The sequence below is a fragment of the Lepisosteus oculatus genome, chromosome 3, assembly GCF_040954835.1.
Source record: "Lepisosteus oculatus isolate fLepOcu1 chromosome 3, fLepOcu1.hap2, whole genome shotgun sequence".
Taxonomy (NCBI): Eukaryota; Metazoa; Chordata; class Actinopteri; order Semionotiformes; family Lepisosteidae; genus Lepisosteus; species Lepisosteus oculatus.
The window spans coordinates 38,712,827-38,737,369 of record NC_090698.1 but is presented as its reverse complement, the minus strand read 5'-3'; the positions used below and the strand labels follow the sequence as shown (position 1 = coordinate 38,737,369).

General features: G+C 37.2%; 1 protein-coding gene across 1 annotated transcript in view; it reads left to right on the top strand.

The window, feature by feature from the left end:
• The window catches only part of itga2.2 (integrin, alpha 2 (CD49B, alpha 2 subunit of VLA-2 receptor), tandem duplicate 2), a 59,010-nt gene that overhangs the window by 21,833 nt on the left and 12,634 nt on the right, over positions 1 to 24,543 (top strand). Inside the window, exons 7-25 of the mRNA XM_015364294.2 lie at positions 346 to 494; positions 3,708 to 3,858; positions 6,635 to 6,800; positions 8,299 to 8,375; positions 9,341 to 9,479; positions 9,819 to 9,964; positions 10,544 to 10,687; positions 11,039 to 11,242; positions 14,480 to 14,610; positions 16,367 to 16,530; positions 17,042 to 17,193; positions 18,256 to 18,366; positions 18,758 to 18,843; positions 19,622 to 19,751; positions 21,329 to 21,418; positions 22,075 to 22,151; positions 22,241 to 22,324; positions 23,065 to 23,167; positions 23,947 to 24,057. Coding sequence (XP_015219780.1) covers positions 346 to 494; positions 3,708 to 3,858; positions 6,635 to 6,800; positions 8,299 to 8,375; positions 9,341 to 9,479; positions 9,819 to 9,964; positions 10,544 to 10,687; positions 11,039 to 11,242; positions 14,480 to 14,610; positions 16,367 to 16,530; positions 17,042 to 17,193; positions 18,256 to 18,366; positions 18,758 to 18,843; positions 19,622 to 19,751; positions 21,329 to 21,418; positions 22,075 to 22,151; positions 22,241 to 22,324; positions 23,065 to 23,167; positions 23,947 to 24,057 — 2,415 coding nt within the window. The remainder of the gene's footprint in view (positions 1 to 345; positions 495 to 3,707; positions 3,859 to 6,634; positions 6,801 to 8,298; positions 8,376 to 9,340; positions 9,480 to 9,818; positions 9,965 to 10,543; positions 10,688 to 11,038; positions 11,243 to 14,479; positions 14,611 to 16,366; positions 16,531 to 17,041; positions 17,194 to 18,255; positions 18,367 to 18,757; positions 18,844 to 19,621; positions 19,752 to 21,328; positions 21,419 to 22,074; positions 22,152 to 22,240; positions 22,325 to 23,064; positions 23,168 to 23,946; positions 24,058 to 24,543) is intronic.

The window sequence follows — 24,543 nt, the reverse complement described above, 5'->3', positions numbered from 1 at the left end:
ACCTTCACTGAATCATTACTAGTTGGCAGTTTCACATCATGTTATTTTGTGGATGAATCAAAATGGTTCAAAGAGAATATTGATGTCAGGTAATGCATATCCCTGGCAAAACGTACGGTATGTTTATCATTTAAATATTTATCCACAAAATATACGTAGGCAACTTCCTGTATGTCTTATACAGTACCTGTAAAAGGGCAGTGTTTCTTCCTTTTTTTTAGTTGGTTACCTTGTAATAATTTCTCAAAAGAAAATGAAATTTCATTACATGCATTTTCTCTGATTCCTGAATTTACCAGACCACCAAAGTGGTTATAGAGTAATTTTCACTGTTTTTTGTTTCAGGTGAGCATTATACAATATGCAGTCAACCCATCTTTTGAATTCAAATTGAATCAATACAAGTCCAAAAAAGAGATGATTGATGCTGCCTCAAAAATAGACCAGAAACTTGGAGACCAAACAAATACATTTAAAGCAATAGAGTTTGCAAGGTTGGCACATTGATCTTTACTTACATTTAACGATGACTCTCCCAGCATTACTTTTGTATTAAAGTATTAATCATTGTTAAAGTTTCAAGGACCAAACATGACTTTTTTTAGCTTTTATATGGATGATGTGTCCTTTCTAAGCTTTGCTGATATGAAGTGAATTTTACACATTTTATGTTGTTTTTCTCATTTGCCATACTGTATACAGTACACCCGTACCTCTTTAACATTGTAATAACATAGTAATAAAAAAACACTGCTTACCTAGTTAGACATCATTAATCATGCTTTTTGTGTTATTACACACACACTCAAAATTGTCATTTTTTCATTGACCCTTTGGGGTCAATGATAGTGTTAATCACAAAAATTCTTACAAAAAGTAAGAGCACACACCATAACGAACAACGCACGAAGCAAAACACGGTGAACTGTTTCACACATGTTTCTTGTGCCACTCTGTAGGCTCTGTGCTAGCTTTCACCCATACTACTTAATATAATGTACTACATGCAAACAGTCAATATGAAATAAGTCATATGATGCCTTCCTCTTCACTCTCTACATTTGGTGGAGGCTTCAGAAATTTCTTCATATCGCATCTTTTAGTTTTGAAGTTGTCTTTCGTTATTCTAAATGTGGGTAACAATTCACATGCTTTGTAGTATCATATTTTCATAAAAAGAACAGAACAAAATATGTCAAATAGCTGTACAATGAAAACAGAAATAATAAATATATAATAAATGAAATAAAAGAATGATTGTTTGAACATGAGTATTTTAAGATGTGATTTAAAACAAAGAACTCAGGAGGACAGAAATATAAGGGCAAACACTGAATTCATGTTCTTTAAAGTCAAAAACAATATCCTAATGTCTATGTGACATTAAAATGACATTATGTGAGTTAAAAGGGTTCTGAAGATAAAAGTTATTTTGGTAACACAATGGAGATGCAGCTCAAAAGTTACCACAAAATTTGGGTATGAGAATTTCAAACCACAGATAGCTATTCTCGGACTATCCGCATCAAATGAAAAAATAAAAATAATTGTATTTTGTGATGTGAAGAATTAAGTTACATCGCCTTAGTTATACCACATCCTGTCACATTCAGAGAAATGTGGAATATGAGCCTTAGCTCAGCAAAAGCTACACTAAAGTTCATCATATCAAAATCCAGTAGAGCCTGGTTTAGACCACCTCCAAGTCTGAAATTCTTTAACAACCTTGAAGGGCTGTTTTGGTGCTGTAGAGCAGCCTAAAACCTGATTGAAGAGGTTAATACAGTTTATCAAGAAATGGTTATTTAATTGTGCTGCCACAACATGTCACAACCCTGCGCTCTGACCCCCAGCTTCTCTCCCTGCCTGTGTGTCTGTGTCTCCATGGAGAAAAGCTGGGGTATGCGAAAAGACGAATTCCTAATGCAAGAAATTGTACAGGGTTAATAAAGAAACATTATCAAACATTATAAAACAGGAATGAAGAAGGAAGAGGTGTTACAGCATACAGCAAGAGAGAATGTTAACAGTAAAATCCAAATAAAACACTGAATGGCAGGAGCCTGCCTTAATTTATCCCTCCTGCCAAGGCTGGTACCCCCAGTGGAGAGAGAGGCTTGCCAGATACAGGAGAGACTCCCATTTGTCACAGGTCCAGAAACTCTCCAGGATTTCCTCGACTCACATCCCCTCTCTTTCCCTGGTGCTGCATGATTGCCGTGGGCTCATAACTTCAGCTCTCTTGTGCTAACAGCACGCTGCAGTGGTCACCTATGCTGATAAACTCACACATACAGAAGCAGATATGAGCAGAATGTCACAACTAGTGCCTTATTCATTGACAGGACTTTGTATGCATTATATTACCAGCAACTCTGGCTGTCTTACTCCAGAGTCGTCCTTTCTTCCTGTTTGGACTCAGTGTTATTATATCTCTGACTCAATGGCCTCCCATTGCCAGGTTACACAGTCCTTAATCCCCGTCAGAACTCCCACCTAAGACTGAAGCATACTGTACTTGCTGGGAACCACACTCATAGTCCAGTCCCAGTTCAAAAGTTCGGTGAGGGCAATAATGGTGAAATCAGCCCCCAAAGTAATGGCTACAGGAAGCACAATAGTCAAGGGAATAAGGTCTCTCATAAAACTACAGGGCTCTATATCCATTACAATTTACTTGTAAAGCCAGCAGTACATTTGCACATTAAGATTTGTATTGTCATTGTTGCCATTATTTATATATCTGAATGATATGAGAACATTACTCCGAGAGAAAACTGAAAAGGAATGATTCACGTTTGAGTGCTCTGTAAACAATAAAGGAATATTACAACAAATGTGATCAGAGACAAGTTATCCTGCACTGAAAACTACCAATCACTCAGTTTACAGCTTTCAATGCAGTCAACATGAAGAAGTGCTTTGAAAGAGGTCATTTTGTACGTTCTAGCAAATGAGAAGCACTGTGTGAACAGGAAATGAGTAAATTTGTTTTCATTTATGCAGAATTCAGTGGCTGTTATAGAGTATGTCTTCCTATCACCAAAAACAAAAAAAATACACTGCCTTGCAAATGTATTTACCCTTCCATTGATGCAATTTTGTTGTATTACAAATTATGCATGCACTCTTTTAAAGTAAAAAGATTTGAATTGGAGCTTGACCACTCACACTGAACACTTCTATGGGTACAAAATGTCAATAGCAAACATTTGAGCATTTAAGAGCTAAAACAGATTTTAAATTATATTCTAAATAGCATAGCATAATAACCTGTGATTAAGAACTCAGATGGAGCAAAAAAACAACAAACACAGTGGTCATTTTGGACCACTGTAAGGAGTTACTACTGCATGTCTTTTTTATCTTATTTTTTATACAAAATGCATATTCTGCTGATTGAAAAAAATAGCTTGTATTTCACAAAGGAAATTTTGGTGAAGGTATTCAAAAGGGATCTTAAAATGTGTTAATAAAAGTGTATTATTTGCTTTGGAATTAAAAGTATGCAGAACCCTCTTACATTTCAAAACCTTATTTTGTATGTTAAACTATAGTGTCTGTAGTTCATTTTCTACTTTAAAAAAATCTAAATGAAAAACCTTATGCCTAGCTGATAATGTTATATGAACTCAATTTCAAATGTTTTTTTTTAACCCAAATACATCTTATACACAGTTTGAAATTCTTTATGGTGTCTTTGATAGGTCACAAGCTTTTTTGCCTGGAAATGGTGGACGTCAAGGGGCTGCAAAAGTGATGGTGGTTGTGACAGATGGAGAATCCCATGACAAGTTCTATCGAGATGAATACATTGGGAAATGTGAGAGAGACAAAATCACCCGGTTTGGAATTGCTGTAAGGAGACATTTTTATGAACATTTGCTTTTGTTTTAATGGTACTTTGTGTGACAGAATCAGAGGATGGGCTGTACCAACAAAACAAAAAGAACTTGGTTTAGTGATTAATTGAGATAGGATCAATCTATGATTGTTTTTGAATCAGTGGTGTGGTACATTGTACCACAAAAAACTGAAGTAAGATTAGTAAATCTTAGATTAAGCAGATAACTTGAAAACAACTCAGGGAGAGAGGTATGGAACTCATTCTATTCAATCATCAAGAAATGAAAGGTGCAAGGTATCACCGAATGACTGCCTAACTGAGCAGCCAAGCAAGGAGGAGCCCGATAAGGGATGCCACTGTGACCCCAACGACAACTTTGAAAGAGGTAAAAAGATCAGTGGCTGAGATGGGGAAAAAGGTGCATATCAAAAATTTCCTGGTTACTTCAAAACGCTGGCCTGTCAAGCAGAGTGGGAAACCCATCTCATTTTTAACATGGTGTTTGTATCTAGCAGAGCAAATTTCACACTTTGCATTTACAGTGGTGTGAAAAAGTGTTTGCCCCCTTCCTGATTTCTTATTTTTTTGCATGTTTGTCACACTGAAATGTTTCAGATCATCAAACAAATTGAAATATTAGACAAAGATAACACAAGTAAACACAAAATGCAGTTTTTAAATGAAGGTTTTTATTATTAAAGGGGAAAAAAAATCCAAACCTACATGGCCCTGTGTGAAAAAGTGATTGCCCCCCCTGTTGAAACATAAATCAACTGTGGTTTATCACATCTTTGGAAAGCTGAGTTCAATTTCTCTAGCCACACCCAGGCCTGATTACTGCCACACCTGTTCTCAATCAAGAAATCACTTAAATAGAACCTGCCTGACAAAGTGAAGTAGACCAAAAGATCCTCAAAAGCTAGACATCATGCTGCGATCCAAAGAAATTCAGGAACAAATGAGAAACAGAGTAATTGAGATTTATCTGTCTGGAAAAGGTTATAAAGCCATTTCTAAAGCTTTGGGACTCCAGCGAACCACAGTGAGAGCCATTATCCACAAATGGCAAAAACATGGAACAGTGGTGAACCTTCCCAGGAGTGGCCGGCCGACCAAAATTACCCCAAGAGCGCAGCGACGACTCATCCAAGAGGTCACAAAAAAACCCACAACAACATCCAAGGAACTGCAGGCTTCACTTGCCTCAGTTCAGGTTTGTGTTCATGACTCCACCATAAGAAAGAGACTGGGTAAAAATGGCCTGCATGGCAGAGTTCCAAGACGATAACCACTGCTGTGCAAAAAGAACATAAAGGCTCATCTCAGTTTTACCAGAAAACATCTTGATGATCCCCAAGACTTTTGGGAAAAAACTATGTGGACTGACGAGACAAAAGTTGAACTTTTTGGAAGGTGTGTGTCCCATTACATCTGGCATAAAAGTAACACAGCATTTCAGAAAAGGAACATCATACCAACAGTAAAATATGGTGGTGGTAGTGTGATGCTCTGGGGCTGTTTTGCTTCTTCAGGACCTGGAAGACTTGCTGTGGTAAATGGAACCATGAATTCTGCTGTCTACCAAAAAATCCTGAAGGAGAATATCCGGCCATCTGTTCGTGACCTCAAGCTGAAGTGCACTTGGGTTCTGCAGCAGGACAATGATCCAAAACACACCAGCAAGTCCACCTTTGAATGGCTTAAGAAAAATAAAATGAAGACTTTGGAGTGGCCTAGTCAAAGTCCTGACCTGAATCCAATTGAGATGTTGTGGCATGACCTTAAAAAAGCAGTTAAGGCTTGAAAACCCTCCAATGTGGCTGAATTACAACAATTCTGCAAAGATGAGTGGGCCAAAATCCCTCCACAGCGCTGTAAAAGACTCATTGCCAGTTATCGCAAATGCTTGATTGCAGTTGTTGCTCCTAAGGGTGGCCCAACCAGTTATTAGGTTTAGGGGGCTTTTCACACCTTTTCACACAGGGCCATGTAGGTTTGGATTTTTTTTTCCCTTAATAATAAAAACCTTCATTTAAAAACTGCATTTTGTGTTTACTTGTGTTATCTTTGTCTAATATTTCAATTTGTTTGATGATCTGAAACATTTCAGTGTGACAAACATGCAAAAAAATAAGAAATCAGGAAGGGGGCAAACACTTTTTCACACCACTGTAAATGCAAAGTGTGAAATTTGACACAGAACATCCCCCAGTCAGTACCGTCATTACAGTCATACATTCTTCTCACAGATTCATGTTATGGGGATGCTTACAATCAGCAGGGACTGGAAAGCTTTTTTAGGACTGAAGGGAAAATAGGTAGAGCAGGAAAACGCTAGAGGAAAACTTGCTTGAGCTAATCTGCAGGGCAGTGGTGAAATGTTGCACCAAACTGGTGTACAAAGTTGTTAAAAACTTTCCCCAAAAAAACTTCCATCAGATATTGAGGTCACTGGTCTGAATACTTCAGACCCAATGCAATCAACTTACACTTGATTAAAATTACTGGTGCATAAGATATATATTTTAATCTTGTGAACATAGGGTGTGATATGGATTAAACATACTGTAAAATGTGTTTGCACTTTGGTGTAATATGAATAAAATAATAAAATACAACCTTTAATTTAATCTGGTTTAGCAGTTAATTAATGTTTATGTAATAAAGCCATAAAGATCAGGTCTGTCAATACATGTTTTTATTTGCTTGTTTTTATTTTTTATTCATATTGATTCCAGTCATGTTTTAGCCTTACAAAATACCTGTATTTCTGGTTCCTTTTTCTAGGTCTTAGGATATTATTTAAGAAATGACATTGACACCAAAAATCTTATTGATGAAATCAAGTCTATTGCCAGTACCCCAACAGAGAGGTACTTTTTCAATGTGTCAGCTGAAGAAGCCCTCTTAGAAATTGCAGGGACCCTTGGAGAACGAATCTTTAATATAGAAGGTGAGTGAAAATTAATGACTCACTAAAGGATTTCTGGAATTTCTAGTACATTTTAAAGGGGAACTACAGTCCCAATTTCTCTGACCAGTTATTTAATCTCAGTATAAAATAAATTCATTGACAGTTTAGAAAAAAGCAAATAGCAAATTTTGAATTCAGCACAAAATTGTGAACTTTGTGTAAGTACTGCAAGTCTCCATGTTGTTGCAAACCCCTGGTCTTGCCATGGGCAAGAGTGGGAGTTCCTGTGAATGGTGACATGATGCGGCCCTTCCTGTTTAATAGTCAGTGTAATTACTAATGTAATGCAATGTATCATATGACCCTAACCCTAACAAGTAAGGCTCATTTATCGGTAAAACCATCTTGAAGTCGAGAGCAATATTTCTATTGGCGTAAAAGAGACGTATTCACCACCCTGCTTCTTTATAATGTAATAAGGCCACTTCAGGTCACAGGTTTTTTGCCTCATTGTGAAGCGTATAATATGGCACTATGCATACCTGCATATTTTAATTTTAAGTAAATTGTTAAGTTATTGTGTATATTTTACTTTTGAAATGCACTCATCAATGCTGATTGTTTCTAACCCAAAAATATAAAAATAGCATTGCAGTTCCCCAGTGGTTAATTACTAAAAAAAAACAGTTATATTTCTATATTTTGATGGGGGGCAGTGGTGTGACTGCCACTTGGGCACAAACAGGTATGTCCAGCACTCTGGACATGCCTCTTTCATCCTATGCTGTTCTTTCTGCAGTTATTGCACCATCTTCACATCTCTTTAACTATGCAATCAGATCCAGAATTGATGCTAGATGTATAACACTCTCCCTTTATCAGGGATTCGCTGCAGCCATCAATCTGACTTCACTCTCACTTTTTTAAAATAAAAATGAAAATGAAAATGGTTGTATACTCCTCCAAAGCTTTCTTTAGACAAGAACCAGAGAGTGCAAATTCAATTGCAGCTTTAACTTTCCACCACACCCCTCCCCCCACTGCAATTAAGCAACACGTAAAGAAAGCACTGAACACTCCAGAGACAATTTGTTAGAAGTATAACTTGCGTGTTGGGTGGGATTAAACGCAGACCCTTTTGCACATTTCAGTGCGTGTTTCAGTGGCCTTTTTAATACCACTTTTTTATTCTAGATTATAATTATATATATATACTGTAAATATGATTTCATTTTAAAACTTGTTTTTACTTCTGCCATTGACAATATTCACATTTGCTAACACATTTATGTTAATTCATTATTAATATTATTAATAATAACTTCCAGATTGCACCTACATTGAAACATTTATGAACACATTTGTGAATGTGTACTTCTATAAAAACTGAAACATTTGTAAATTTTCAGGCACAGAGATGGTTATTTATTCCCACTGATTGCCCTCTATTTCATCAGGAGCTTGTATTGGAAACAAAACAACACAAAATGTGAAATCAAAGTCGTATGTTATTAACTGTATTTTATTTCTTTACTAGGAACTGGAAAGGCTGGCGAAAATTTTCAAATGGAAATGTCACAAGTTGGATTTAGTGCTCACTATTCCAACAAAGAGGTAGGATAATTTATTAGCTGTATAAACAACTACAGATTTAAAGCAGGGACTTTTTTACATTATGCTTTTCCCATTAATATGACTGTTCAACATATTCTAAGATATTTGCATTACACTTAATAAGTTATAAACACTCCTTAAAAATAAATTGTGCTTTTCAGAGTATTACCTTGGTACAATTATGTAATGCAATTTTATTGATAACCTAAGGCATTTGTAGTATTGATAAAAATGTAGGTGTGATTTTACTTCCTTGTTTTGAAATTAAAAATAAAAAATATACTATCAGAAGAGGCCACATCCACCAGTATGTAGCCAAATATCAGTCTGGACTTTTGATATGTTTCATTTTTAAAGGAATACTGAAGCATGTTTTTTTTCTTAGGAGCAGGCTTAACAGTTTTCTATTAGTTAATAGAAAACCGTTGGCTTTGGAGTATACTAAGAGTTAAATCTGACATATGTTTCTGACTCAGATCATGCAAGGAACGTATTAATGCTCACTGCTAAATTGGAATTGTCGGCATTAATCATTTATATTTATAGCAGAACATATAACAAGATATATAATTATTATTAGAAGAAAAAAACTTAGTTGAAGGAAAAACCCTCTTTCAGACAAAATATTTTTAAAAAGAAGAAGGAAATGGTGAGGTATCATTCCACTTTTAGATCTGTCTAATATGTTCAAGGACACTCCACAGTACCATACTGTGATCTCAGACTCCCAACAACTGTGTCCTTTAAAGTTAGATACCTCACTACAGTGAGGCTGAATCTTAAAGTCTTGTACTTTAAAACTACACAAGATCATTGAATAAGTATTGGAGTATGCATTTCTTTAGATTATTTTACAATATTTCTTAAAATAGAATATCTCTTAGAATATAGAAAAATTATGATTTAAGTAATGGACAGATATTCTGAGTCTCCTCACTATCACTATCAGTCAGCCTCCTCCACAGGATGTCATGATGTTAGGTGCTGTAGGAGCCTATGCATGGAGTGGAACTGTTGTTCATCAAACTGCCCAGAAATCTGACATTTTTCCCCGGCAAGCATTTGAGAAAATCCTTGAAGACAGAAACCACAGCTCTTTGCTTGGTAATCCCCTTATTATTAAGTCTCTCTTATTTATTTTTCATTACTTCGTGATATTACTTTGAATACAAAATGTAGTGTAACCATTTTGTGCTATATACTGTACATGTAGCTATTTTTCATTATCTTTCAGAAGGTGACATGATGTTTAAAAAGGAACATAATTCAGATATATGAATTCTAGAGTTTAAATGAAACTTTTGGTTATAAAAAGTCAGATTTTATACTAGATTAGAATTTATTGAAGTTATCATGTTGATTGAATTCATTTTTCATGTTTGTCCTGTGATTTGCACACTTTTTCCCTGATACTTAACTGTATTTGTGTTATTGCTTGATCAGGCTATTCAGTGACCACACTGACTGATGGCAATGCTGAGTACTATGTTGCTGGAGCTCCTCGTTCTAATCACACTGGTCAAGTGGTTGTTTACAACATAGACAGTCAGCACCAGCCTAAAGTTATAGACTCACAAAGAGGAGAACAGGTGAGCAGATGTTTCCCTTCTTCTTGAAAAGATTGTGCGTGATCTTTTTCTCCTACTCTGTCATATACATTATATGATATACAGTAGAATCTGCAACTCCCACATTATAAAGAGTGTAATGATAATTTACAGTATATTACTTGGCTGTGAAAGGCTGTAAAAATAACAACAAACAACACGAGATGTTCTTAGTTCATAATGTGAAAGAATGTATCATCTGATAATATATATCCTTATTTTCTCATTGTTTAAAAGGTATTTTGGCACTTAAGGCAATTTGTAAGAGGACAAACTATACAAAATGTATGCTTTCCTTTTTTAAGATTGGAGGATTTTAAGATCATACAAGAATATGTTTTTAAAAGTTAAAGCCAAAATAAAATGTTAAAAAAGGATTAACTGTAACACTGCAGAAATATACAGTATCCACAACATGATGATAATATTTTGCAATTTGATTACATTTTTTGTAGTTGATATTGTTGGATTAAGATAATCTTGGGTATTGAAAGCTTACAGCATCAAAAACATACCTTTTGTAATTTTGTGTGTGAACTTTAATTTGTTTTAATTTCCCAGATTGGTTCCTATTTTGGTAGCGTCCTGTGCTCAGTGGACGTCAACAGGGACTCCAGAACAGATGTGCTGTTGGTTGGTGCTCCCATGTATATGAGTGATTTGAAAAAAGAAAAGGGAAAGGTGTATGTCTTCTCTGTTACAAAGGTGAAGCAAGTAATTCTGTTTGTGGTGCAGACCTATTTTAGAAAAAAGAAAGTACTTCATGGATTTTTTTATATTCCTTGTGGCTATCATGTTTCTTCACTGCACTGTCCATCGGCAAGTGTACCCACTCAGGGAAGGAAGCGGTCAAAAACAAACAAGCACTCAATGTACAGTACATAGAAGAAATGTCAGTATGTCTTACACATGATTTAATGCTTAACACATCATAGAGCACTATATATTGAGATGTACATATTAAGATTTTGTAAAAGAGTTGCACCTAGTGTGTTAATAAAAATTGTTTTTTTATTTTTAATTAATGATTGCTAATGTTCTTGTTATTATTTCTAGGGCATTTTAAGCCAGCAAGGCTTCCTGCAAGGACCATCAAGCTTTGAGAATGCTCGCTTTGGTATGGCCATTACTGCTGTTCCTGACCTGAACCTAGATGGATTCAATGATGTTATAGTGGGGGCTCCATTAGAAGATGATAACAGGGGCGTCATTTACATATACAATGGAGACCAAATAACCATACGGAAACAGGCTTCACAGGTGAGGGCTGTGTGCTGAATAACTAAGCTTTTTCAAACTATGTCAGCACAGTATTCTAAATATTCTGGATTTAAGGAACCAACTTCTGTCAAGTTGACTTGACCTATTGAATTAAATTACCATTGATGATAATTTTGTTTCATTATCTTTAGAGTACAAAATATTGCTTTTCAAGAAAATACAAAATTGGAAATTGCTTTAAAAACAGGCCTTCTCCAGTTCAGCTCAGTGCCATTCTTGGTCCCTTTACTTTATTCATTAAATACTTGGGACAATTTTATTGTAATGAATTCAATAGCATTCCATCCTCATCCAATTCAGTGTCGCAGGGGAGTCAGAGATAAGGCCTGGACGGGACTCCAGTCCATCACAGGACACACAGATATACAAACACAAACACACATATGCTTAAATCAAGGCTAGTTTTTCCAGAAGCCATTTTCTTTCACATCTTGGATTGCAACTACTGTATGAACCCCTTGACTGCTTGTGGGGGAGCATGAGGATGTGTGGACAGATTTCCTTCCAAGCACTTGTCTTCTTACACATCACAGCAGGGTCTTCCACACATTACTGCAGGGTCAGTGCTGATTGGAGGACAGTTGTGTGCCTCACAGACAGAACAGCCCTGTACTGGAGGATCGTCTTGTCCCTCACAGACAGCACAGCCCTGTACTGGAGGATCAGTGCTGATTGGAGGAGTCGTGTCCCTCACAGATAATACCGACCTGTACGGGAGTATTAGGTGCTGATTGGAGGAGAGGAACATTCCCCACAGGCAGCACTGCTCCCTACAGGATGATCAGTGCTGATTGTAGGCGAAGCATATCCCTCACGGACAGCAACTCAGGCTTGCAACCTCCCCAGAGGCTGCAGGGAGGCACTGAGTCTTTGAGAGCTGAGAGATGTAATATCAGTTCTTCTTTTTTATTTTCTGAGCTACAGTGCCTTGCGAAAGTATTCGCCCCCCTTGAACTTTTCAACCTTTTGCCACATTTCAGGCTTCAAACATAAAGATATACATTTTTTATTTTATGTGAAGAATCACCAACAAGTGGGACACAATTGTGAAGTGGAACGAAATCTATTGGATTTTTGAAACTTTTTTAACTAATAAAAAAATGAAAAGTGGGGCGTGCAAAATTATTCGGCCCCTTTACTTTCAGTGCAGCAAACTCACTCCAGAAGTTCAGCGAGGATCTCTGAATGATCCAATGTTGTCCTAAATGACTGATGGTGATAAATAGAATCCACCTGTGTGTAATCAAGTCTCTGTATAAATGCACCTGCTCTGTGATAGTCTCAAGGTTCTGTTGAAAGCGCAGAGAGCATCATGAAGACCAAGGAACACACCAGGCAGGTCCGTAATACTGTTGTGGAGAAGTTTAAAGCCGGATTTGGATACAAAAAGATTTCCCAAGCTTCAAACATCCCAAGGAGCACTGTGCAAGCGATCGTCTTGAAATGGAAGGAGTATCAGACCACTGCAAATCTACCAAGACCTGGCCGTCCCTCTAAACTTTCAGCTCAGACAAGGAGAAGACTGATCAGAGATGCAGCCAAGAGGCCCATGATCACTCTGGATGAACTGCAGAGAACTACAGCTGAGGTGGGAGAGTCTGTCCATAGGACAACAATCAGTCTTACACTGCACAAATCTGGCCTTTATGGAAGAGTGGCAAGAAGAAAGCCATTTCTCAAAGATATCCATAAAAAGTCTCGTCTAAAGTTTGCCACAAGCCACCTGGGAGACACCCCAAACATGTGGAAGAAGGTGCTCTGGTCAGATGAAACCAAAATCGAACTTTTTGGCCACAATGCAAAACGATATGTTTGGCGTAAAAGCAACACAGCTCATCACCCACAACACACCATCCTCACCGTCAAACATGGTGGTGGCAGCATCATGGTTTGGGCCTGCTTTTCTTCAGCAGGGACAGGGAAGATGGTTAAAATTGAGGGGAAGATGGATGCAGCCAAATACAGGACCATTCTGGATGAAAACCTGTTGGAGTCTGCAAAAGACCTGAAACTGGGACGGAGATTTATCTTCCAACAAGACAATGATCCCAAACATACAGCAAAATCTACAAAGGAATGGTTCACAAATAAACGTATCCAGGTGTTTGAATGGCCAAGTCAAAGTCCAGACCTGAATCCAATCGAGAATCTGTGGAAAGAGCTGAAAACTGCTGTTCACAAACGCTCTCCATCCAACCTCACTGAGCTCGAGCTGTTTTGCAAGGAAGAATGGGCAAGAATTTCAGTCTCTCGATGTGCAAAACTGATAGAGACATACCCCAAGCGACTTGCAGCTGTAATCGCAGCAAAAGGTGGCTCTACAAAGTATTAACGCAAGGGGGCCGAATAATTTTGCACGCCCCACTTTTCATTTTTTTATTAGTTAAAAAAGTTTCAAAAATCCAATAGATTTCGTTCCACTTCACAATTGTGTCCCACTTGTTGGTGATTCTTCACATAAAATAAAAAATTTATATCTTCATGTTTGAAGCCTGAAATGTGGCAAAAGGTTGAAAAGTTCAAGGGGGCCGAATACTTTCGCAAGGCACTGTATATACCGCAGCTTTTTTTGGAGGGGTGTGACATCACTCAACTCACCCAACAATAGAGCATTTATGCAAGCTATGGTTATTATAAACTATACAAATACTTGTCTTCTTACCCAAGGTGGGGCTATTTTGTGGGAAGTGCTTTCCCAAAATCAGAATCTTCTCCTCCAATTCAGTTTGAATATAAAATTATTTAGGAGAAATTACATCACTTCTCTAAAACCAAATTTTTAAAATCTCACAAATTAAAGCAAAGCACTGCTTTTAGCAAAACAAACGGGCATAAACCAATGAATTAGGAGGTGCAGTTTTTGCTGTTTGTCCAGGGTTAAATTTAATGGGCTGAGTCACTCCCCAAATAAAAAAGTAATATATCTCAGAAACACAAAAGCCCAATTTAATTTTAACAGCACAGATTAACGTGTTGGGAGTCATTGCTTCTTCAAGGAGCTTTTAGATAGCCAGTCATGTCAACTCATGGGAGGTCATGCAGATTTCACACAAACAGGTACTGTATCTGAGGCAGGAATTGAATACATGTTGCTGGAGTTAAATGCCCTAACACTGTGAAGCCCTTGTTTGCTGGTGTAACAGAAATAATATTTAGTTTTGTTTTTGTCTCTGCTTTTGTAATGTACACTATAACACTGCAAATGTTTGTTTTCAGAAAATATTAGGATCTGAACTAGATCCAAAGTTGCAGTACTTTGGAAGGTCTCTTGATGCTTATGGAGATTTGAACGAGGACACAATCCCAGATGTGTCTGTTGGAGCTTATGGGAATGTGATTCAGCTCTGGTAAGTTACTTCTGTGCTTATGTGTCTTGTAATGTCATTTGCAGGTTTCTTCAGTGCACATGCTGCAAATGCTGTGAGCTGCTGCTTTACAAGGGTGTTAAATGATATTTACCAGATATTTCAATTAGCTTCCATGAATTACAGGAGCTGGAGTTTTTCTTAGCTTTTATTACAGAGAGCAAGCAAAGAGAAGAGCAGTGTCTGAGTTTTATATTACAGAGCTACTGTAGATAATTTCAGTTCCAGTATTGTGACTTTTGCCAAAAAAGTGATATTGACCAATGAAATGCTAACCCATATGTTAAGTGGTGTTTTATCCATGTAGTCATATGAAAGATAATGTACTGAGAGGCATTGAAAACAAATTAGTATTGAATGACACATTAGTATTGGAACCTTTCAAGATTTTCAAGATTCTTCAAGATTTCCTTATTCACCATATACAACAAGTGTATTGGAATGCTTACATGTTCAGCTGTACCCAATAACATTAAAGAAAGAGAAAATAAATATATATATATATTTATTTTAATCAAATACATTAAAATAAAAGATGCACAAATGACTGACATGGACAATAAATCCTGACAACAGACATTATAATATAGCCAAGCCAGGACATAGTGCAAACCTATAACATTTGTTGTGTTTTTAATGCCACTTAGTAATATATATGTAGCATTTCCAAAGTACTGTTTATGTTTATTTCCAATGTCTTATACATAGGCTTTATTTCAGCAACTGTGAGTTCATGCAAAAAGGCTACTTACAACATTTAGGAACAAGTAATAGGTTTATTCCATGCTGAAAAAAAGAAGAAAGAGAACACAACGTTTCGGCAGTGGAGCCTTCTTCAGGTGTGAGAGAGACAGGGCAGTAGGCAAAGGTTAAGTAGCGGGAGAACAAAGGTTGGGAGGGAGGAGGAGTGAGAGACGGGAGCAGGGGACAGAAAGAGAGGCCAATCAAGAGGTGTGAAGTCAGAATGGGTGCAGAGAGGTGTGAAATGAAACTTCCAATGAATGGAGAAAATTTAAAAGAACAGTAATCTGTCGTTAAGGGAAGGGAGAATGTGTGATCCTAGCTGCAGAATAATTTTAGTTTTGGTGGTCTTTCTGATGTATGAGTTTAGAAAACCGTCTTTGAGAACACAGACGGAGAGATTAGAGTGGTCGTGGCCGTCAGAGGTGAAATGAGAAACAATGGGCTTGGAGAGATCTTTAATCTTCACAGCCCTGACATGTTCTCTGAAGCGGTCTCCGAGTCTCCTTCCTGTTTCTCCAATGTAGATGGCTGGGCATTTACTGCAAGAGATACAGTAAATAAGGTTGCTGGAGGTACAAGATGCTGTCTGGGTGATCCGGAATTGTCCTGAGGGGCCTTGAATGAGTGTGGTGGTGGCTGTGTACTTGCCCTTAACGACAGATTACTGTTCTTTTAAATTTTCTCCATTCATTGGAAGTTTCATTTCACACCTCTCTGCACCCATTCTGACTTCACACCTCTTGATTGGCCTCTCTTTCTGTCCTCTGCTCCCGCCTCTCACTCCTCCTCCCTCCCAACCTTTGTTCTCCCGCTACTTTACCTTTGCCTACTGCCCTGTCTCTCTCACACCTGAAGAAGGCTCCACGGCCGAAACGTTTTGTTCTCTTTCTTCTTTTTTTCAGCATGGAATAAACCTATTACTTGTTCCTTTGCAGCCTACGCATGCTGACGCAGCTACCCACCTGAACATTTAATCATGTCAATTTTATTTTAGGTCACGAAGACTAGCCACAGTAAATGTAAACACAACTTTCACACCTGATAAAATCAGCATTCTTGACAAGAACTGTGACATAAATGGGAGAAAACTCTTCTGTTTCGACACCAGAGTGTGCTTCAGGGCTTTGTTTAGTCCCAAAACACCCATTGGTCCTGTAGGTAAGAGCACATTGTTCTGACTTTTTGAAAGGGATAACATTGTTTATCAATGTTTATATAAGATTTTTTTTTCAAATAAACTTCTTGTTAATCAAACAAAAACATTATAAGAACAGAAGCAAGGTTACAAACGAGAGGAGGCCATTCGGCTTATCAAGCCCATTTGGTAATTAGTAGCTATTTGAATGAAGGATCTCATCCAGCTGCTTCTTTAAAAAAACTAGGGTATTAATGACAACAACATGGCCGGGTATCGTGTTACATGCTCCCACAGCCCTTTGGGTAAACAAGACCCCCCTGTCTTCCATTTTAAATGCACATCCACATACTGTAGTTTCCAGTTGTGCCCTCTTGTTTGTATTTAACTATTTATTCACACTGTTCAGATCACTACAATAGTCAGCATTTTATCTCACTCCTGCTCTGTCCTTGGTTCTTTACAATTAAATTAATTAATTAAATTAAATTAAATTTTATGTTTAGACTCTCAAAGCATTCCTTTCCTTTTTAGCCATACAGTACAACTTAACACTTGATGCAGATCTCCAGTCTACTCGAGTGAGTTCAAGAGGTTTGTTCCTCAAAAACAATGAACGGCTTTGGCAGAAAAATGTTCACATTCAGAGTGAAGACATTTGTGAAAAATATACAGTATATGTTCAGGTAAGTGGAAAAAATAATTTTACTTAACTGTGACAAATAATATACATTAAATGTTCTGTTCTAAGATGCCTTTGAAGTGGATGTAGCAGGTCAGACTATAAAGAGGCTGTGTGGGGGTTAGGTATTTGGTGGTGGTTAGGTACACATTCTCACATAGGCCTAATTAGTGGTATTTTGACGACAGTGTGAGTTTGTGGTGATGAATTTGATAGGAGTCTGGGTCAGGAGTCTTTTTTTGTATATCTATTGAAATATTTATTTATACCAAATAAATGAATAATAAAGCCTCCTGCACTGTTCAGTATTTTGCTGCTATGTGTTTTTATATGTTCAGTTCACTACAGCCATCTTAGTTAAGGGTGGTGTTTGCATATTCTCCGTGTTCACATAAGTTTTCTGTGGTTCTCCAGTTTCCTCCAACCTGCCAAGACATGCTTGTTAATTGGTGTGTCTAAAGTTTACGTGTGTGTATATAATTGTACTGTATGTCTGTGTCACAGAAGCACTGTGATAGACCTGATAATCCTGCCACGCTCAGTCTTATCTAGCACCCTTCGATTGGAGGAATGGCTCTGGCTTGTCAAGACCCTTTACAGACCCTTCAGACCCTTTCATACAATGCATAGGTGGTCACCCAAGATAAACACTAGATTAAGACTCTCAATCAATGTAAAAAATAAATTAAGCTTTTTTATCATTCACAAGAGCATATAGCCTTTATATACCTCAAGTTGAGATTTCTAAAAAAAATCAGCCCAGTTTCTCATTTCAGACTCAAAGTTAACAGTTCACTCTCAATTATAGTATATCATGAAATCTAAGGAAGTCTAAGAATGTGAGTCACAAGTACTTTTGCGAGATTTATTTTCACACTATCTTATTTATTTTTGATCCTGTTTCTCACTCTCACACATACAGTATACCATGTCTACCTATCATTGAAATAAAGTGTTGATGTGCATGTGTTATGCAATTTGCAGTTCATAAGTAAAGACGTTGAGTACAGTGATATACGCTTATTTCAAAATGAGTAAAATCATTCTCTTTTTAAAAAAAAAACAGGAGGCTCCTGACGTTATGAAACCCATTGGTGTCCGAGTTGACATTGCTCTTCAGAATCCAAATGGCAACCCCGTGCTCAATGTATATGCACCCAGTGCCTGGGAGTTCTCTGTGAGTTTTGCTGGCGCTAACATTTTGAGTAGAAAATATTTGGTTATAAGGACTTCAAACTATGGGTTTAAATATTTACTTCCTTATAAATACTGAATAATGTTCAGTTAGAGATCATTGGAATCATAAATAGGGAACTGTTATTTTTTTATTTGTGTTATCAACTGTCTGTTCAATGCAGAATGAGTTAAAACACTAGCTTTTTTACTGTTTGTCAACACTGTGTTTTACATTTTTAAAGAGGAAGGAAAGAGAGGTACATTTGTAGTGACAGAGTTGCAGTTTTGTCAGTGATTTGTGGTATAGACACCTTTAACACCTAACTAGGTTATTAGTGTATCATCCCCATCTAAGTTGTAATCCACACAGTATGTTTTTTATGTGTTCGCAGATTCCCTTTTCAATGGATTGTGGAGTCGATGAATTGTGTTTATCAGACCTCACACTGAATGTGAGAAAGAAAGATATGGGCCAAAGGTTAAGCCTTTTCCTGTTTAAAAATACAAACGTTAATCCCAGCTCAATGTTTAGAAGTTATGATGTTTTCTCTGAAGTTCTTATTATTTGTTTTCTTCAGTTGTTATCAATTGTTATTCTGGACTGCTTGTTTCATTTCTCCTATCACTGGAACATAGTTGTACACATAAAATCAAGTGGTGGTCAATAAAAAAGTCTAATTTATTTGCTATTTTTTACAACTTTTAAATCAGAGCCCTCTTTTAAAAATGTCTTGTAAGGCAATCAGTTGTGCATAGTTATAAATAAAACTCACAAGGCTTATGGTACAGACATAAAACACAGGATATGAAATGAAGTAGGATGGATGTAAGTTCATTTGTCATTTGAGATGGAAAAACAATTTTTGCAAAGGATCTCTTAAAAAAATTGCAACCCTCTTAACTTTTGAAAAACATTGCCGTTCACAGTTCAAAAATATTAAGATATTTTAATTACACCGTTCTCTCACTATGAGGGGACCTTTAGGAAATGTGACTTTTTAAACTAACAGGTAGGATGAATGAAGTCTGATAGAAATTAACCATTCTAGAACTTTGTAGAAACCCAATAAAACACAAATTTGTAGAGGACAATGAGGGAAACTGGTACAAGTACAGAATTCAGATTCCTCAAGCCAAACTGACTGGATTTCTTCTGACTGAACAGTGAAAGAGAAACCTTGGGACACATTATATTTCTAGTAAAATATATTATATTACATTATATTTCACCACTTTGTGGTGCTTTTGTTTTCTAGCACTTCACCACTGCTTGTGAGCTCCAAGAACAGACGGATCTCTTTTGCAGTGGAAGTGGAAAATAAGAAGGAAAATGCATACAATGCAAAGATCACTGCCACTTACTCCAAAAACTTGTTCTTCTCTTCGGTAAGTCAGACCGTGGCGGAGGAATACTCTTCATGGTTTAGAATTTCAACTCTTTAAATGCAATTTTTTTTTTCTTTTAAAGCACATGAACTATAACCTTTCTTATGTAAGGGTGCATCAGATAAGACAAAGACTATTGACAGACTTTGGCTGGGGCCATCCAAGGACATTCTTCTTGTTAAGCCACCTCAATGTAGCTTTGGCCTTGAGTTGGCCTATTTGTTGTAATTCACTAAAAAGGAGAGTGTACATAGACAAGTCCACTACAACTTGAGATAATTTTAGTACAGTGTGTATCTAAGGCACTTATTTTAACATGTTTTGAAAAGAATATTAATTGTCATACATCTGTATTGTCAATGTGGCAGGGAAGGGCACTGCAGAATGTGTTGACAAAACATTCTCACAAAAAGTTTGGCATGTGGAACCATGATCATTGACAATACAACAAGAAGGTGAAATCTGATTTTTATTTTAATAGAGCTCTAAACTACACAAACTACACTAGTATTTTATTAATCGGACCATTTTAATAGATTTTTGTTGTTAAACTGTTGGCAATTTCATTTAACTTCACAACTTTAAATTTTAAGAAACTCTAATGAAGGACAATTTTATTTTAATTAACGGACCAATTATGCTATTGAGAGTTAAGGTTGGATGAAATCCTGAAGACCCTGTGTCTCCTTTTGTGTCTTTTGTGGGTTTGAAGCATCCTGGAGTGGTGAAAGAATAGACAGACATGTGGATTAGGATATGACGTCTTTTTTGATTTGCCTATTATTTTTTCATATTTTTGGATTCACAGTTGTGCTCTTTCTTTTTCCATGCTTCTCATTGTGAGGGTGTAATGGGCGAAGAAATCATTTGCATTATTTCAAAGTATTTATTTCTAATCTAAGTTATGGTAGTGGTATTACTACACAGTGCCCAAGAAATGTATGCTTTTGTGATGTTTAACATTTACTTGACCAAGGCAGCTCATCAGGCTAGAGCTCATCCCACTTCGTATAGTGTTAAATTGACTGAAAGAGCATTACTCTCCCCTTGATCCCTTCACGTTAGCCCAGATGTTTTAGCCACTACTACATTCTGACCCCTACTCTGTGTGCAACAGTATTAAATGTTAAATTAAAGAGGTTCCCCATGGGGTGGCATAGTGGCGCAGTGGTTAGCATTGCTGCCTCACAGTGCTGGGGCCCTTGATTCAGTTTTGGACCTGGGGTGCTATCTGCATGGAGTTCACATGTTCTCCCTACGTTCACATGGGTTTCCTCCAGGTGCTCTGTTTTCCTCCAACTGAGTAAAGACATACTGGTAGTTAACTGGCTGCTGGGAAAATTGGCCCTGGTGTGAGTGTGTGCTTGTCTGTCTGCCCTGCAATGGACTTGCATGTCATCCAGGGTGTATCCCGCTTTGCGCCCCTTGGTTGCCTGGAGAGGCTCCGGCTCCCCCAAGACCCTGTATTGGAACAAGGGGTTAGATAAAGGTTGGCAAGTGGAGGTTCCCCATGCCCAGTCCTTACTCATGTAGACTGCATTTAAAGGAACAACATCTTACCAGCTTTTGCATTACAGACTGATGGCTCTGGGGTAAAATGCACATTGGAGACAACAGAAACTGTATCTTGTCAGGTTGGATACCCTGCACTTCTGAAAGGAGAAAAAGTGAGTTTGTCATCACCTTTAATGCCTTTTAATGCTTCTAGAGCAGTAGATAAGCGAATAAATGAAAATAAATACAATAATTGAAGTCCCTGGCAACATATATGAGTTAGTTTAAAATATGGTCAATCAATAAAAAGAGTTTGATTGATCACATGCAACCTGTACCTCACCTTAGGAGCCACCACTGTTGGAAAGTAGTGACTGAAAGTATTTCTTGTATTTTTAGATGAACAAGAGTGCAACTTACATGACTGTCACGGACGTCCAAAGGGACTAACCGTGGAGAGCAGGAGAGAGGAAAAAGACCCATATAGTAGCGGCGGAACGGGAAAAAGGCCCCGGTTCAGGAGTGAAGTATAGAAACCTATGCCCTCAGGTAGCGGATGTGGGGCGACCTGGTTCTAGGCGGGTCTCAGGACATCCAAACGTCAATGCTGAGCGAGGGCAGAGTGCAAGACCCGGAAATATATAGCCCAAAGGAAAGAGAGGGACCGGAAGGACAGCAGGCAGGAAACTAGGGACAGGACAGAGAAGGAGCGCCCTCTGGCTGCAGAGGGTGTGACAATAACTTTATGACAAAGCTTTCAGGTTATTGAATATGAAAGTACAATTGATCTACACACACATTAATCAATATTTTTTATTTTGTTAAAAAGGTGTCATTTGAGATCACTTTTGATTTCAACTTCGATCAACTGCAGAATGTGGCTTATGTGAACTTTGTGGCTCTAAGGTAGGACCTGTAATGTGCCGCTATTTCTTTCCTTATTTCTCTTTAGTGTAATTAATAGTTTAATCTACTTTTCTTTTTTTCTCCAACAGTGACAGTGATGAAGTCAATCCTACCGATAATGCAATGAATATCTCCTTTCCTCTTCAGTATGACTCTGAAATTATTTTGACTAGGTATGTTGACTTCTGTTAATCAATTGTGCCCCTTTACTATTGTACCAAAACTTTGCTACAAAGTCAAATATTTGTGTATGTTATTATCTTTTTAATTAAGTTTATCTTACATTCATTTTAACTTTAACTTTTTATATAATGAGCTTAAGTTATTTGTGTGACTATATTTTGAATTTTAAGAAGTATTAGATAATTAAACACTTAGAAGTTTTTCAGTGAACTTATTCAAGATGATTTCTTAAGAGCTTTGCATCTCCTCTATAACGTAACCCATTGTTAACATAGTTGATGGAATGCTTACCTGTACTGTGTAGTACTGGTACTAGGAAGTGTCCCTGAGATAATTAATCCCTTACAGATCAAGTGGAGAAATTAGGTTTACTTCACCAGTTGAATTCAGGGGGAAATTTAAGAAGGGTGGAGCCCAAGGAGGAATTTAGCAGTGACACATGGGGTAACACCCCCATTCTTATGAACAGTGCTCTGGAATCTTGGTTACTGTATCAATGGGAACAACTAACTGCTCACCTACATCCCCACAGAAGGATAGACAAAAAGATAACAATAAGTTTTCATTCTTCAGTTTTTTCCCCAAAATAATGTTAATTTGACTGCTTCCTAATTTGCTCCATAAAGCATGGTGTCAAGTATCAAATTAGCAATCTTATTTCAGACTTTTACCACTGTAATCTCATCCTCATAACTCCCTCAAAACCTTAGTTTTTTTTTCTTTTTTTCAGAGATACCAATATAAATTTCTATGTAATTAACCAGGATAGCCTAATACAAACTGCAGTGAACAGTTTTGATGATATCGGTCCAGAATTCAGCTTCACACTAAAGGTTAGTAATAAAACTTTGTCTTATTATCCATTCATTATAAAACTAAGAAACAAACAAGAATGTGGTAGTTCCAAGTTTCCATCCAATTTAGAAATAAATAGGAAATGCAAGAAACAAAAACATCAAATTCGCAAGGGGTTTTGTGAGTATATAAGAGATCTATTAAAAGTACTGAGTGGAAAATAAAAGGCATCAGTTAGTCTGTAACACTAGTTTTATTGTCCATTCATTGTGTGGTTGTGTTTATATCCAATAAGATATACATCTTATAAGAATCACATTTCAGGTTTATAAAAAGAGCGTGCAGTCCCTTATGAGACTAAAAATGATTAATTCCCTGTTTTTTATTTTTATTTTTTATGGAATATTAACTATTAAACATTAATTTGGGGAGCAAAAAAAATATTATTTAACAAAACCCTAATTCCACATAAGAATACATAATATACAAAATGCTTTTTGGAAGACTACCAACTGGATAGCTAAACTACTAAATTTTCTCCCATATTTTCAGTTTTTTTACCTTGTTTCCAAAGGCCCAGGACACTCATTTACATTTGTTCTTACCACTTATCGTTCTGGGTGTACTTAGTCATTTGTGGTACGGCTGTTGCACCAAAAAAGGGTTAAGGGACATGTGGTCCTCTCGGTGATCCCTAGTGCTTCAACATGAAATTGCAAAAAACAAAGGCTGCACCATCTGTTACCATCTGCAACATTCGGTACATACTTAAATGTATTTTTGAAGTTGGAAAATCATCATCTGTTTTATCTTTAAGGTGTCCACTGTGAATTTTCCGATCAGCATGGCCTACCTCACAGTTTCTCTGCCAGTGTCAACTAAAGCAAACAATCCACTGTTGTACTTAACAGGAGTCAGCACTGGAACGGTAAGTTGTAATTATTCCCACTTTTTTGAATTTGTCACTGACTGCAATGTCCATATGAAAATGGCAGTGGATATTTTTCTGCAAATCGGCTATCCATACACACAACCTGTCGCCGCTGTTTTGGGGGATTGCCAATGAATGCTAGAGGGTCAGTTAGTACTCACTGGGACAAAAGTGTACCGTATCTCTGTAGACCAGTGGCTCCGGCCCTGTTTCCAGTGTCTAATTCCAGCCCTGTAGCCCTGTGTGTGCAGCACCTAGCACACATCATCAAGGTCCAGTACTTAACCTGGAGGACCACTGTGTCTCCTTGTCTCCTGGATTTTGTTCCAGTAGAGCTGTTAATTGACAGTGATAACTGATGTCTTTAATCTGCTTGCGTATTTAGACTTTTTAGTTTTCTGCATATAAGTTCAGCAAAATCCTAATTTAAGTCTGGTTTTCCAACAACAGTCTCTCCTTAACTTATTTATTAAAAAGTTGTCC